Genomic DNA, 17,161 nt, shown 5'->3' with positions numbered 1-17,161 from the left:
TATGTTTGGTCTCAACACACATAATGTTTTGCCTGTGCAGATTTCTCAAACTTTAGCTGGTAGGGCCACAAAAAACAGAGAGATCCAACTTCAAGGGACTCTTTACACATGCTGTGAAAAGGTCATCAGTGGTTACATCAGAAAAATGATCCATTTATTTCTGTTGCCTCATCTCATAAATGGCAAGATGTTGATATTTCATCTTATTCTCTGAGAGACTTAACAGGCAAAGAAGATGGATCATGCAACTGATGTCTGACCTTTATTCAGGATGTCTAAACTGGAGGCCCTATAAGTTTTTTTTCCCCCACTTTGTGCATTGCAAAAGGATCCAGGGAGGGCAAAGTTTGGTCAGGTCAGTGACTATTTTTGTTGTTGGCCTGGTCTCAGGTCTGATCGGCCTCCAGCTCATCAATGGGAAGAATGAGTCAGCCCATATCAATGATGCGGTGGCTGTGGTGGCTCAGTCCATCCAGGAGCTCTTTGAGAAGGAAAATATCACAGAACCCCCGAGAGGATGTGTGGGCAACACCAACATTTGGAAAACAGGGCCCCTATTTAAGCGGTAAGATTAAATACAGATTTTTCCACATTTTGGGTAATTCATGGTTTACCGAGGGTGTTAAAGTTCAACTAGAAAAATCCAGGGAAATTTTGAGTGCCACGGGGGCTACTGCCAGGATGAGTACATGATTTATTTCCAGTTTTCAAAAGTCACCCTGATCATATTCTGGTTTTGAGAAATGTCTTGATATAAAAGACTCTGATATAAAACAATGTCACATCCCTCCATCATGTATTATGTGGGAAATATCTCATATTCTGTGTTGTTTTTTTTTTATAAAACAAGAGGCAACATGTCTTCAAACTGGCATTTAAGGGTTAAAATCCTGAAAACTAATAAGCATTTGGTAGGTTTGAGCAGAACTGAAGTGGTTTAAGAGATGTATGCAAAAAAAGCAGAAAAAAATATTGATATATGATGATTTTATAGCATTTTCTTTGTGTGTCCTTTTTTGGACGCGAGGAACCCCAGAGGGTACAAAATGTGTTACCAGTGTATAATAGACCTGTAACAGTAACTGACATTAGATTTTAAAAATGTGTCAAAATAGACACTTTCTTGCAGAAATCCATACCTTCAGCTGTAACACAGCCAAAATGATCAGCAAATCAAAAAAGAAAAGTGAAGAAAATGTCCAAAAAAGGACAGAGGGACCCCTGAGGGTTAATAAATCCCCTGAACCGCTATTTAAATTACCACTATTATGTTTTTTTCTGTACTAAATTTAACATTACTGGGGAGGAGAGCAACGCGACTAGAAGTGACAGCGAGAGAGGGCTAGTAGCTTCTCCTCTCCTCTGTCTCAGCGGAGACCGTCACAACTTCATTCACTCTTTTAACAAAACAAAACAAAAAGCAACGAAGGAAGCAGTAAATGGACTTACATATTTAAGACCTAACTAAATGTAATTTAAGACCTAACATGCGGCTAATGTAAAGCTAGCGGAGCTTGGAGAGTTGGTTATCTGGTTGCTAGGCGCACGCAGGCACGCACACAGGTCAGGAGCTGCCGTTGCCATGGCAATGTCAAAATCTGCCCAGAATTTGGCTTCTACATGGCTTCAAACAACTGCAAATTATGAGAAAACCGTTACTTCTTTTCAAAAACCGAAAAGACCGTGACAGACACTGAAGCCAGAAGTTTCTTACAGTCTCTATTTTATTCAGATATTCCTTAAAATGAGTGAGTAAGCTCAGTGCGAAGACAGATTCTTTTGAAAAAAAACACCCCTGTTTAAATTTTGTGCAGACCCTGCCTGTCAAAGTTACATTTTATGAATCCCAACAACTATGTCCACATTTTGAGAAAGAATTATTTGTCTCCGTTTTATGGTTTGGCCGTGAGCTTGAGTTAAAAATAAAAATAAAGGTTATTTTTTACTGCTTCACGCAAAATTCCAATGCATTCCTAATGCATTATTTATTCCCAGTATTTTGGGAATAACTTTGGGAAAAATTGGAATTTTAACACCAAAAGTCATCGACCCGAGGCCCTCCCCTCAGCTAGAATAGCTGTAGAGGAGTGCATTGGAGCTGAGCACCCGTTGCACTAATTATTGTGACAAACAGCTTCATACAATAGCATTCTGGATTCAAACTCTTTTTAGGACATTTTCACGATTTTTTCTCCCAAAAAATTCTGTCACATACAGATTAGTATTTTCTAACTATGAGAGTTGGAAAAGAAATGGCTCAAGATTCATAATTTTAACTTTAAGTCTGACTTAATTTAGCCACGTGTCAAATCCAGAGTTCTCAGTTCAAGAAAGGTTTATTTAAAATTAGTAAATGTGATATGATATGAAACGTGGTGGGTGATACTGAATCGAGTGATACACAGTAAAATGCATTGTTGTGTTCCTAATAGACGCCACACGCTATTCATGCATGAACACTTGTGTGCTGATTCACACGTACAGTCATTTTTATCTGCTCGCCACAGGGTGCTGATGTCATCAAAATACCCAGAGGGCCTCACAGGGCGCGTGGAGTTCAATGACGACGGCGACAGGAAGTACGCTCACTACAGTATACTCAACTACCAGAAGACTCGACTCATTCAAGTTGGCATTTACAATGGAACACAGGTAAACTGAGAGGCAGAGGCGACTGTGAGGCAATTTCATAGGAAGTTCCTTCACTATTTTAAACTCACTGCCCATGAGCAGGTTGTTCTGCACTGACAATATCACACATTCTTTTAAAATTCATTGGCTACATCCGCACTAATACGTTTTAGTTTTAAAATGCATCACTGTTTTTGCGTGCTGTCCAACACTGCTCTGGAGTTTCTGAGCTCCAAAAAACAGACACTGACCCTGTTTTAGTTTGAAATCTCCAGGGCTGCGTTGTCGTGCGGACGGGCAGAAACTGAGACCTTTGGAAACCATGGTGCAAACACCCACGTTCGCCTCCTGATTGGTTCTTATCGGTCACGATGATGGTGAATTCAACATGGATAACGAAATACAAGCGCTACTTACTTTGTTGTCTTTGTTAGCAGCTGCTGTGGAGTTCGATTTTGCATTTTATAACGCTACAACTGGCTTTTGTTCCTCCTTCCTTTGCAGAGTAGACTGCTTCTTATTTACACAGGCACGCACATGCCTAGTGTATGTGAATGATGATGTGATGTGCATTTTCAGCTGTGTAAATATGGACAGAGATTATAACTGATACGGAGCTACAATGCTTGTCTGGACAAAGATCGTTTTCTTTTTGAAATAAAAATGTATTAGTGTGGATGTAGCCATACTGGACATGCAGGCAGACCCAATTTTCTATCTATAGTGCAATGCACTTAATGTGGGACAACTCCACAATCCTCAGTGTGTGCAAAAAAAAAAAAGAAAGTTCCCCCAAAGCTACCCCATGCAACATTAGTCTGTCACATTAAATGAGGGAGATTTCAAATATTTATTGCTGTTTTTATTGCTGTGATGACTTGGGGCATACAGTACAGATAAAATTTACAACAGATGGATTACAAGAGGGTAAGAGAAAGAGAGAGAGTGATAGAGAGTAGACGCGGAGAGAAAAATGATGAGTTAAAGAGCAACTTAACATCAAACTTAAAAGTGTTTCATTGCCGCCTCCGGTTGACCATGTCACATCTGTTTCACCAGTGGCCAAAGTCAGCATGTCTGGTCAGAAGTTAAAGGTCGGCAAAACCAAGATTTTCAGGGGGCGTTAGGTTACCCTTGAAGCACAAGAATGACTGCTGCCTTTTTAAATGACCCTTTGATTTTGCTGAGGTTAACTGCTGTTGCATCATGTGACATTTGGTTGACGCTTCGCCCTGAACCATATATTTATTTCTGCTAGATGTAGAAAGCAAGATAGAGATGCATGTATATGGAAATGCAACCTACCTAGGTATAAAATACAGAGAAAATATTTAACATTATTACTGACCATTTTTACAAAACACAAAATAAGCCTTCAGACAGATTCCCATTTATTTCACTACACAATGAAAATCAAAATGCTGATAGCCGTTCCTGTTGTGCAGCTGCATTGAGTGAAGAAACAACCACACAACCATTATCAGCAGTCTTTTGGGTTTGGCTTTACGACAAGAACACAACTCATGAATGCAGCTCTTCATTAGTGGAAGGATGTGAAAATGATTGTCTCTCAGAAAGAAAATGGACAGAATTTTCACTGTATTACAGGAGCTATTTGTAAGTTTTGCTAATGCTACATAGCCGACGTTAGCATTAACAGGTTTTTACTTACCATTGTAGAAGAAACGTCACGAGTTTAGCATCAAACTCAATTCCTACTCACCAAGAGCTGTCTACAGTGGTGGAAAGCTTTGATTTATAGGCTATCACTTCTTTTTTCTACTGAAGTTAGCATGCAAACCAGCTAGCCATGCACCGTCTCGTCACTTTCCAGTACCAAGTCGCTGTAGCGTCCAATCTGCCCAGAACACGGCGTACTGCTCAGAGGGTCTATTGTAATACCTTGTAATTGCAACAATGGTTAAAGCTCATGACAAAGTAAGTAAACAGCTGTTTATGCTAACGTTTGCTATGTAGCAATAGCAAAACTTAGAAGTTGTTGCAGTGTCATAAACAATAGCTAATAATGTATTCATTAAAAACTGGTCTTAACAAGATAAAATATATTTGATTTCAGCATTAAAGTTCATTCTTGATTTCAAAAATGAAAAAATGATCTTCCTCAGCAGATGCTCTGGTAAAGGCTGGTTAGTGCACCTGTGTTAAGATTATTTGTATATTCATTCTCTATTTAATGGTGGATATAAAATGCACCGGCTATGCACAGCCAACAGAAAGGCCCGCGAGGACCAGCACTTCAGTTTCCTGGTGATAGGTGTGATAATAATAAGTTCCCGAAGCCCTCAGGTACGATACATAAGTCAGAGGTCAGTGCAATAAATGAAAAAAACGCTGAGCTGTGTGTTATTTAAAGCTGACTCATTAGTGTTGCCCACACACAGCGTTGGAGCCTCATCAGCAGCATGCCTTCTGTCAGCACTCACCTATAATGCTTTACATGCGTGTGGCATCCCTGCAGGTGGTAATGAACAATCAGCGGAAGATCATCTGGCCCGGAGGAGAGACTGAGAAACCGCAGGGCTTCCAGATGTCCACTCGATTAAAGGTAGTGTGCCTTCACTTGGCTGCTGCAATGTGACATTCATGTCTACACAGATGGAGTGCGGGACCTGCGCTGATATACTTTTGTTGGACAGTGCGTTAACGTTTGTTTCTCAGAGAGTGAAGTTGATCTATGTTCACAAAGGCAGCAGTGATGTATTTGCTATGATTTTTATCTCTTCAAATTTCTCGTGGGCCTGCAAAGAACCTCTCATCTGTATCCTTGTCAGTTATTTTTACATTCATCTGTTTGTCCTCGTGTTGTCCATGAGCATCTGGGAGTCTGTACATGGGCATTTGTGAATCTGCTGGGATTTTTCCAAGTATTTTTGTCCCTCTCGCTGCGGCGCTTCTGAAGTCCCTCGGGATCGATCTGATCCAGCTCTAACTATGTGATAAACAGCTTTCTGTCCCATCTGTTGTAGATAGTGACGATACACCAGGAGCCATTTGTGTATGTGAAACCCACTATGCCGGATGGAACATGCAAGGAGGAAATGACATTAAATGGAGTCTTAATTAAAAAGGTTATCTGCACTGGGCCCAATGAGACCATCCCAGGTAACACATCAGGGACGTTTATATTATCACTGTGCTTTTACTGCACTCGCCAAACACCCACTGGAGATGCATACATATATATGCAGTAGGTATCTATATATGTATGCATGTATCTGAGTGTGCCATTCAGAATGAGTGACTGCTGGGATGCTGGGACATGCTTCGTCTGTATGCTGTGTGCAGCGTGACTGTGTGTGGTTGTCTGCAGTGCACTGTGTCGCGTACTTTGTTCAGTCTACGTGCGCCGCCTCTGGATTAAAAAAGACAAACACACAGACATGTTTACTCTGGAGTGATTGTAACTTGCAAACATTGCTGGTTTTGTTACAGGTCGCCCAATTGTTCCCCAGTGTTGTTATGGATTCTGTATTGATCTCCTGATCAAGTTGGCTATGACCATGAACTTTACCTATGAGGTGCACCTGGTGGCTGACGGGAAATTCGGAACTCAGGAGCGGGTCAGTTTTACATTATTTGTCATATTTTTCATTAGGCACAATACTTAACACATTTCTTTTAATGTTTATTTTCATTTTATTTGACTCCACTAAAACTTTTGATTTCACTGACTATTCTGATGCAAAGTCATAGAGCAGAGATCCATGGACGTCAGACGTCCAGAGGGTGAATTTGCCCATCAACCCTGATCTAGTGCCAGTTTTTGAACATCTTTACTGAAGGATTAAGCGAGAAGCAACCAACATGTCTGAGTACTGTTTTCAATTTGGAAGTGCTAATTAGTTTTATTATGAAAGGAAGATAACATCACATAAAACCCACTTGAAAATCTACCAGAGAAATAAGGACAACGTTCCCTTAGCACAGTAGAATTATGGTAAACAAGCACAAAACTTTTTTTCTTCATCAGTGATGGAGTTTTAATCATTACCAAGATCTCAACTTCTTCTGACTCACCTCAAGCAAGTTTCTGATTGTGAACCAGGAAAAAGATTAAATGAAAGATTTGCTTTGATTACCAATCTAGTCACCTCGTATAACCAAGATTACTAGGTTGCCTAGCAGGCACTAGTCCAAAGTGAAAACATTGTTAAATAATAATATGGCTTTAATAAGATGGAAGAGGGATAACATAATAATCTACTTTAAAAAGCAGCCTCGCCTTATGTACAACAAAAGTTTTGTCTCCTTTTATCACAATGAAACAATCACATTCTAATTTATTTGCCACCAGCTGCTGTGGTCCTTGGATAAAAAGGTCAGCGTCCTGTTTTGGTTAACAAGTGATTTATAGTCTCAGAGACTTAGACTCCACTTTTTTATCCTGTCTTCGAAATAACATCACAGAAGACAACCGCCATGTCTCTCATTAAGTGAAGAAATTGAATTATACCTACTTTGGGCTTTAGTCAAGGTGAACACAAACACAAGATTCTGCAGTTCCTGACATGTGTTGCTGTCCAGCTGCCCAGTTTAGTTTTACTGTATCACTCCCTTATCTGTTTTATGATTTAGGAAAATGGAAAAACACAAATTATTTATATACCAAAACTCATCATTGAACTTTATACACATCATTTACATAAGAAAACATATCTTGTCATGACAGGGCTAATTCATTTTCACCAACCCTCTGAAACAAAATTTGTCTTGGTCAAATAGGACACATGCAACCATATAAAAAGTCCGAACTATATTTAACCTAACCTTGCATTGCTGAAGTGGGACATCTTCATGAATTTATAGACTTGAATGTCTCTCATGCTCCTTTGCTAAATCTCTAAATTTCACATTAAAGTTTGACTTGCTGACACTGCCCTTTATTCACAAAAGATAGCATTATCCTCTCAACCGTTTGCTATTCTAGCTACATTATATATTCACAAGACAGTAACTTTTAGCTAACAGTTTGCTAGCATAGATATATACATGCAGATACCTCCTTAGCTGCTGCTGTTCATTGCAGCAATGGAGTGCTGAGGAATGAGTGTAATGACTGTATGACCAATGACTGTATTGGTCACCTGAATAGAAGTTAGCATTTTTGCACCTCCGGTTCCCTCGTCCTGAAGTCGATGAGTTTTATTCTAAAAGATAAAATGTCTCAGTAAATATCCCACTTCTGATTTTTTAAGCATTAATGCAATTGCTAACAAGTGGCTAAATGAGACTACAGAGTTTGTAGGGGAGCTCGTTGTGTCTGTGCTCGTCCACACTATTACTAACTTTGTAAGAGGAAAGGCTTTTGTAGAACGTTAAATCAAATTACAAGTCGGAAGTTCAGTGGTGGTGACGTTGGAGTCATGCGACCTTGGTGTAGTTCCTTTATAGTAACATTAGTTCGTAACATTAGCTTTTTACATCTGGCGATTGTATTTAGGCTTCGGAAATCATAAAAATGGTTTATCGTGCTGAACAAAATGTGTAAGTATCATTAACTTTTGTTCATCGCAAAGCTTATTTCCAAAAGCCAATGTAAAAATCTTGTTTGCTTTTTGTCGAGGAAACCAGGGTGATGCTAACTTCATGGATGGCCTAAAAAAATACATTGTTCCTGCAGGACTCTATCACACAATCAAAGATGAAATCAACATTTACAGAAGTAAGACGAGAAATGAAAGGAGGACAAACAGGACGTGATCAGTTTAAAACCCTGCATACTGCAAAGATTTTCTCTGCACAAACATTCATCTCTAACCCAGAAAAAAAAGCCTGTTTTGCAGGCAAATCATGAGCACAGTATTCTGCACTTTTGGTTTTTGTACAGTGCATGATCTTTATAAAGTTCTGCAAATAGCAACCCCTCTGTTATGTAAGACAGAGTTTCAAAGATGTGGAGCACGCTTAGCCCCACTAGGCTTAACCCAAATCCTTAAAGCCTGGAAACATGCGGTGGTCTCGACGACAGCGGGTTGATAGCTGATGCTCATGTTAACACCTTCTTTGTGGGACTCCAGGTGAACAACAGTAACAAGAAAGAGTGGAATGGCATGATGGGAGAGCTCCTGGGGGGCCTGGCTGACATGATTGTAGCCCCGCTGACTATAAACAACGAGCGAGCCCAGTATATCGAGTTCTCCAAACCCTTTAAATATCAAGGCCTCACCATCCTCGTGAAAAAGGTAAGTAGCCTGTTTGGTGCTCTGTCACGTCAAAACAACCGCTGGGGAGTTACGCGTATTGTCCTGTTGTGTAATCACCTACCCACTGGGGCAGTTTTTATCCCTTCGTCTGCCATATCATAAATCCGCAAGTTAATTTACACCCTGTTTTCTACTGCAAAAATATTCTACTTATTATTTTACCTTATGTGGACATCAGTTTGTCACATATGTAAAGGGGAACACAACAATGCATGCATACATTTGATTCATCATCTGAAAATAGTCATCGAGTGGGATGTGAATCTATATGCAGCTTCTGTGGTTTCTGCTGTATTGCTACCTCTCTTTAAAGGGTCATACCAGGCTTTTTGCACATTTTAGCCACTTTAACTAATAGACTATAGTGTTTTCCTTTTATATTTGTCTATAACATGCAGTCATAAGGTAATCAAAGTAATTCATTATCAATAAATAACCGACTGCGCTGTGTGTTTTCAGGAAATTCCTCGCAGTACACTGGACTCGTTCATGCAGCCGTTCCAAAGCACACTGTGGCTGCTGGTGGGTCTATCGGTGCATGTGGTGGCGGTGATGCTTTACCTACTAGACCGGTTCAGGTACAAGGGGGACCTGTGTGTGTGTGTGTGTGTGTGTGTGTGTGTGTGTGTGTGTGTGTGTGTGTGTTTATGTGTAGTCGTGACTGAATGTGTGACTGTGTGTGCGTGCAAGTGTATTTTGTACATGCACTCCCCTGAGCGCTGCGCATCTTCCCTCAGTGTGGACACGGAGGCAGACAGAGGGGAAGATTGGCCCCAACCATCCCACCGCTCTGTCCCTGTGCCACCGTCTTTGTCTGCTTTCTTTCTGTGGACTTTGTCTCCCTCTTGCTTTGCTTGCTCTTGTTCAGTTCCTTTCCCTGCCTGGGGTTGCCAGGGTTTTTCCCTCCTTCTGGTTCTCAGCCATTTCTCATTTTATCTCCTGCAACCCTCCCAATTTCTCCACTCTAGCCCGTTTGGAAGATTTAAAGTAAACAGCGAAGAGGAAGAAGAAGATGCCCTCACCTTATCATCTGCCATGTGGTTCTCCTGGGGAGTGTTGCTGAACTCTGGAATAGGAGAAGGTGAGACACGCCCAATGAGAGAAAATCATTGCAAATCATCCCGTACTGAGCGGTAAATGATCCCTTTTTCCCAGAACACTGTAATGTTGCCGAGTGCTTTGATCTTTACACAGCTTTGCAGTTGTAAAAAGACCAACATCAAGGTTGATTGTGGCTCCAGGTGCTGCCTGATTGTGGAGTTATTCTTTGCGGATGACAAATGAATTCCTTTCAAATCACATTTTGCAATGACAGGCTTTGATGCAGTTCGTCTTTAAACAGTTTATACCTGTTGCCTTTCCTTGCTACGTTTGTCTTCAAGTGTTTCCTTTTCATGTCTGATATTTTTAGTGGGTTATATTTTTGGTAATTTCTTTAGTTTTACAGCTTTTATTCCCATAAAACCACAATACGCTACAAATATGAAAATACAATGACATACCAAAAGAGGTACAGTGATTTAGAGTAGTATTAGCTAAAAATGGCTACAGCTGTGGTTTGCTTTTAGCCAGCCCTTAACCCCTGTGAAGGATTTTCCATCTGTAATTAATTTGATTTCAGTTGGTAATGTGTTCACAGGCCTTTATGGAGGAAGATGATAAGTTCAAGGATGTGTTGTAAAGTCTATGGAATTTAATTCTAATTTACTGCAGTATATGGGTTCATAATCCTTTTTATTATTATTTGCAGAAGTAGTTGTAACAGCAGTAAAAACAGAAGTAGCAGAGTTAGGGTTTTTCAGTACTGAGTGGTAGAACTGTTAGTTAACAGAAATGGAGGTATCCAGCCAACTACTCTACATTACTAATCTGAGTCAAAATAGAAAAATGACTGAGCTGAAAGGTTAAAACTTGAACTCACCACACAGGTGCGCCGCGCAGCTTCTCAGCGAGAATCCTGGGTATGGTGTGGGCCGGTTTTGCTATGATCATTGTGGCTTCTTACACTGCCAACCTGGCTGCCTTCCTGGTGTTGGACCGGCCTGAGGAGCGCATCACCGGCATCAATGACCCAAGGGTGGGTAGAATGTGGTGTCACCATCATGTTACTGCAAAACAACATTTTTATTAATGTAGAATTTAAAATTATATAAATGATACATCAAGTTATTAGTAGTTATTAGTATTAATAAACTATCTTGTTCTTGTCCCTGTGCAGCTGAGAAACCCATCAGACAAGTTCATCTACGCCACGGTGAAGCAGAGCTCCGTGGACATCTACTTCCGGCGGCAGGTGGAGCTTAGCACCATGTACCGCCACATGGAGAAGCACAACTATGAGAGTGCCGCCGAGGCCATCCAGGCCGTGCGTGACAAGTGAGTCTCGGCCAGGCCGGGCCGACCAGAGCACGTGTCGGCCGGCTGCTCAACCTATCAGGCACACAGACCAGGGCCAGCTGCAGTCAGCTCAGGGGGGGGACATGGACCTCCGGACCAGGCGGAAGCGGCAGGACTTACTGCGGCGCTCCGTCTGATCCAGGCCCATCGCCCAGCCAAGACAGAGGTCCAGGGACAGCAGCAGGTGTGGACGTGTCAACAGCACTGACACCAGTGTGAGGTTGAGCTAACATTGAGTCAAGGAGCACCCTTTTTCAGGTTGTACCCAGACGAACATCTTTGAGATGGGGGGAATCCAATGGGGGACGCGCCCTCACCCATCTGGCATTGGATTTCATTTGGGCCATAAGCAACGGTAGAGATTGCTGGTAAACGCTGAATGACACACACGATCTGGTGTGCGAGAGAGAGAGGGGTGGGAGCCGTAAATGTGTATGTAAATCATTGTACTGTTGCACCGTAACCCCCTCCTTCCCCTCCTTCCCCTCCTCCCTCCCTTCCTCCTCCTCCTCCTCCTCCCTCCCCCTGCCCCACAGCAAGCTGCATGCTTTCATCTGGGACTCTGCGGTGCTGGAGTTTGAAGCCTCGCAGAAGTGCGACCTGGTGACCACGGGAGAGCTGTTTTTCCGTTCGGGCTTTGGCATAGGCATGCGCAAGGACAGCCCCTGGAAACAGAATGTGTCCCTGGCCATTCTCAGGTCTGTCCCAGCCGAAGCTGCATTACTCGTATGACTTTTTTGTTTCTTATCAATATGATTTCATGGTCACGTTTTGACCAGTTATAGCCACCCAATACATTGCCTTATGTCACATCTTCTCTCTCTGTATCTCCCCTCTCCTGCCCTCTCTGTCTGTCTCTGTCAAGTTTATGTCTGTTTGTCTCTACACCTGTCCAGCTGTTTGTGTGTTTCATTTATGTTGCTATGGGAGTGAGCGGCTCGAATACTCCGTCATTGCGGCGTGTATTAACTTTGTCACCTCTCTCCCCACCACCCCCAACCCCCTGCAGTTCTCATGAGAACGGCTTCATGGAAGACCTAGATAAAACCTGGGTGAGATACCAGGAGTGTGACTCAAGGAGCAATGCCCCAGCCACACTCACCTTTGAAAACATGGCAGGTATGGTCCTAATGGCGTAGAGAAAGCGTTAAAAAGTGATTGGACAAAAACTGCAGTGGTAAGGTACTGTAGCCCTTTTTTGTCCAATACCTTTACAAAATCGTTGTTTTAGTGTCGGCGTGGGTGCTCTGTGGAAGTGTGCCGTACAGTATCTTGTGCTGTGGCTTTGTGCGGTTGTGATATTTTATTACTACTGTGTGGTTTGCAGCCGCCTTCGTCAGTAGGAACGGGTTGAGAAAGGAGGGGCGACCACTGGGCATGACGGGCAGACCATGCATTCATGCTCAGTGGAAGCGGCGGAGTTCCAGACCAGCTCACAGATCTCTGTCTCTGCTCTGTTTCTCTTCATCTGTCCCTTTCCAAAAGGGGTCTTCATGCTGGTGGCTGGAGGCATAGCAGCAGGGATCTTCCTCATCTTCATCGAAATCGCCTATAAGCGCCATAAAGACGCCCGCAGGAAGCAGATGCAGCTGGCCTTTGCGGCCGTCAATGTTTGGAGGAAGAACCTGCAGGTAGGAATGATCCCCTCTGGCTCCTCACACCCAGGGTGAAAGGGATAAAAATGGGGAGCAAGAGAACCAGCGAAGACCACCCCCCTCATGGGGGGGTTGGTTTCTGTCTCTCTGCCCCTCTGGGAGCTTTTTATTTTCATCAGTAGTGGTCAGACCGCCAGATCGCCATATGAGAAACCGTGATCTCTGATGTCTTCATGTACTGTAAGAGGCCACCCTGTAGGTGCTAAGAGTCCCGAGAGGCCAACGTCGCCGTGTCTCTTGTGTGTGCCTGCAGGAGAGTAAGGATGCCTCAGGAAGTCAAGCCGTGGCCGGGACCCCCTCATTAGTATGTAGCTAATTAGCAGGGCCATTTCCACCTCCATATCACCTCCTGCTGTTAGATTACCAATAAGATAATTAGCCTTGTGACCCTCTTAACATGATGGACATCTGACTTAAAACTTCACCTTCCATGTCCATGGCATGAACTAGTAGTTCTAAGCTGCTTATACGCTTCATAAGGTCAGATGATGTGGACATGGAAAGCCGACAAAAATAAACAAACGTCCTACGAGAAACATCGTAATAACAATGCCAACAGTGATAACTGTGCGGTTGATGCACTTTCGTTACGTCACCACTCATTTCCTTCACTCTGGTGGCCATGCCGACAGCAGCCAGGGGCTAAGAATACAAATAGAGCATAAAGAGTGAGATCAATGCCCTGGCACAATCACACAGCAGTGACTCTCACAGTATTGTCAGCATAACTGCAAAAGCGTCATGCCACAGTGCACACCGCGTCTCCTTAACCACTGTAGTGTCCATAATGCAGATACCAAATGAGAGTGTAAAACTTGCATGCCAGCAGCTCCATGCAAACACAGTGACTGCCTCAACAGGCATCCGTTTAAAAGGTCAGTTCTCCCAAATTTCAGAAGTACATATTTTTCCTCTTGTTCTTGTGGTATCTAGTCATGCAGATAGATTTGGTTTTATGTGCTGGGAGTTTCTAACTTCTGCCACTAAACCAATAAAATGGAGGTGTAAGGATTTTCCGCCATCTGCACGGTGAGATTCCACAAGTACTTTTTTTTTTTTAATTTGAGTGAACCGAACCTTTTAGCTACAATCAAGCAATACAGTCCTCCAATCAGTCGATGAAGAACACGATTTGCCCCCTGTACTCCAGTGCAATCAAATGTGGCTGTGAAGCGTTGGAGCATTGGAGCACCCCCTCCTACACCCACCCACCCTCCTTTCCTTCATTCTTTACGGTTTCACTCCCTGATTGGATAGCTTGGAGGGCTCAACATTTGATGGCCAATCACACAGTGAGTGTGTGGTGTGGCCCTGGCAGCCCTGTCTGCTGCCTCTCTGTAAGCCTTCAACCAAAACTCAGTGTCTGGCCCCGCTGCATAGAGACAGCAGGGCCACAGGAAGGTACAGTATAAAATCACAAGTGCCTGTCAGCAAATCAGTGTCCTTCTCAGAGTGTCTGCCATCGACCTGACTATTGTATGTCACTGTCGTGATTGTCCTCATATAGATGTACATTCTCTAGGTGCATACAGCAGGCGAATGCATGCGGGGGGGGGGGGGGCAACACTGAGAAAGGAGAGGGACACACTAAACTGCCCATAGACCAGCGCGTTTCAGATCCATATCAATGACGATCATGTTGATTTCTCTGCTCCGCTGAACAAAGACAGCTCATGCATGCTCGTCTCTCTCATCGACCGTCACTGTGGGCCCTAGAGCTACTAAAACAGACACACACAATCTTCACTGCTCTAACTATAACCGCCATAATGGGGTCTCATGCAAGGAGCACAGAGGGAGCCCACGAAGTCGAACTAACACGAACTGCTCTGTTCTGCGTGAATATTATTCAGGATATTATTCATACTGTTTGGATGCACTGATTTGATCTAATTTTCACAAATTAAAAATGACAACTTGGTTATGTAGGACACAAACTCAACACGATGGAAAATCACAGTTCACAGTTTATGTGGCCTCCTCCTTCCTTAGCTCAGCAAGCACCGAAACTTGGAGTCCCATCTTTGGCATCATTTCTGACTGCTTGCACATGTGTTTGTATGTAATTATGTGCTTACACTGCAGGTTGGTGTATTATGCAAAGCACTGTGCAGTACTGTGCACCCACAATACCTTTCAACACAAGGATGTACTCTCAGAGAACGTGCACTTCTGACTAACTGAAATCTGTTCACATGGTTCACCCATCATCCTCCGCAGGCTGAGTTTAACTCGACATGCTGTTCATGCTCAAAGGCCCTCAAAATATGAGTTTATTAACTACCATACATAACGAAGGTGCACGCACTGATAGAACTGCATGCCTAAGACAGTCCAGTTTTAAGGACCTGTAGCCACAGAGATGTAGAGGGGTAGACACAATAGTGCATATTTATATTTTGGTAAGAATTTAGCTGCCTTTTAAAGCTGATTTAATCTTTATGATCTAAATTTATAATCTATATTATACAAAGTATTATATGTAATGGATGTACTGTGTAGTCACGCTAACTGTACTGTTGTCTCTTTTATGAGCGATTTGTAATAATGGAGTATAACAGTATTTTCAGCAATAGCCGCTAGCTGTTTCCAGCAAAAAGGCTTTAAGAACTGACTCTCCAGCACAAACAGCAGAAGGACAAAGCCAGCGACTACCTGGTGAACATAATGTCGAGTCTAGCATCTAAAGAGCCAGAGATTTCCCTTAGGTGAGTGAATATTGGACAATTCATCACTTGGACAGAAACACAACTGCAAACAGATGCTAACATTTCCCTTTATCTGCTGTGCATTTAAATAGCTAAATGTTTGCTAACTATGTCACCATATCAACTTAAAAGGTGATAATGGGTCAGTTTGGCGTTCACAATCTGTTCCTGCTGCTTCCAAGTAGCCAAAAAGTAGTCGGCTATAGCACATCGCAAAAGTCCTGACACCAGTCTGACTGGGTCGCACAAACATTTCCGTAACATTTCCAACGTGGCTAAAGTCTGATTTAAATGTAGTCAAAGGTACGTACAAGATTACACTGTCTTAAAAGTTGTTCCTTTATTACAGCGTTCATTCCAAAGCATCAGATTTATGAAACAAAACTTGTACAGCTAAAGTTCTTTCTTAAAACATATTTGGAAATTAGACAGCTGTTCTCCCTCTCTGTGCAAAGGACCAGATAACAAGTCAGCTTAACGTGACTGTGACAGATGACAGTGTGTAGGCTTACAACATCGTTCACCAACAACAAGTACAGAGATATAAAAAATCCTAGGAGAGCATGTTAGCTTTCTCCACACTGGTGTGTCATGTTTGAAAAAACATTTTATAAGATGGAAACCAGGGTTTTTAATCCCTGAAGCTGTTACCTTTACAGGCAGATGAAGCCGGTGATGTTATGGATTATGAGTACCATGTCTGAAAAGTGCTTCACAGTAAATAAATTTAGATACAGTTTTGCAGGAAATTAGTCTAAATTTAACAGAAATCAGAAGTTCCTTTTCTAATCACCTCTTTACATTGATGCTAATGGCAACATATCTGTAATGTGTTAATATTGACGAATAATATCTGGGCTCTGGTATGAACTATATGGGCTTCCACTTGTTTTGCAACTTGCTCTTAATGCAGGCAACTATAATGTCTTCTATAAATTTACATCATACAGATTTATATTGCTCTATGTTCAATTTAAGTGTTACTGATTTGTCCTAGTGTGATGTTGCTGTTAGATTTCGTTGACCACTACATCACTGAGAGGCTACACGTTCAGCTTTTGGCTTTCCCTTTTAGAACAGATGTTATTCAGAAGTGCACAGTCTGAACGAGACTGAAACTGGTGTCAGTTTGGATTGAATACAAAGTGTCGGGATTCCCTGTTCTGTGATGATGATGATGATGATGATGATGATGATGATGATGATGATGATGTATAATGACGATGCACTAGCGGCGGCTCGCTTGTTTCCGGCGCGAAACAGGCGGCTTCTGTCCACTGTGCAAGTCCCATGCCACGCTTCATCTGATGGTCCAGCATGCCCTGCATGGCCGGGACTGTGCACACGCAGCACCTCATCAGGGCTCAGAGCGGCCACACTCCAATTCTGCAGTCTCAGACGTGTAAGAAATGGCGGAAAGTCAAGAGTAAAGGAAGAGAACTGACGTCACTTGGGCATTGATTTTTTTTTTCCTGAATCAAGATGAATACAGTCAGAGGCGCTTGTTACACAGGCTGACTTTCACCATTTACTAACAAGAAATGTC

General features: G+C 42.5%; 1 protein-coding gene across 4 annotated transcripts in view; it reads left to right on the top strand.

The window, feature by feature from the left end:
• The window catches only part of grin1a (glutamate receptor, ionotropic, N-methyl D-aspartate 1a), a 40,080-nt gene that overhangs the window by 15,641 nt on the left and 7,278 nt on the right, over positions 1–17,161 (top strand). For all 4 annotated transcript variants that reach the window (XM_056403463.1, XM_056403464.1, XM_056403465.1 and 1 more), the window contains 13 exons: positions 391–565; positions 2,508–2,652; positions 5,111–5,197; positions 5,619–5,754; positions 6,085–6,212; positions 8,670–8,834; positions 9,315–9,433; positions 9,824–9,936; positions 10,784–10,932; positions 11,074–11,231; positions 11,789–11,950; positions 12,262–12,371; positions 12,738–12,883. In XM_056403463.1, the coding sequence (XP_056259438.1) occupies positions 391–565; positions 2,508–2,652; positions 5,111–5,197; positions 5,619–5,754; positions 6,085–6,212; positions 8,670–8,834; positions 9,315–9,433; positions 9,824–9,936; positions 10,784–10,932; positions 11,074–11,231; positions 11,789–11,950; positions 12,262–12,371; positions 12,738–12,883 (1,793 nt within the window). The remainder of the gene's footprint in view (positions 1–390; positions 566–2,507; positions 2,653–5,110; positions 5,198–5,618; positions 5,755–6,084; positions 6,213–8,669; positions 8,835–9,314; positions 9,434–9,823; positions 9,937–10,783; positions 10,933–11,073; positions 11,232–11,788; positions 11,951–12,261; positions 12,372–12,737; positions 12,884–17,161) is intronic.

The sequence above is a fragment of the Seriola aureovittata genome, chromosome 18 (assembly GCF_021018895.1).
Source record: "Seriola aureovittata isolate HTS-2021-v1 ecotype China chromosome 18, ASM2101889v1, whole genome shotgun sequence".
NCBI lineage: Eukaryota > Metazoa > Chordata > Actinopteri > Carangiformes > Carangidae > Seriola > Seriola aureovittata.
This window is presented reverse-complemented; position numbering and strand designations above follow the sequence as displayed.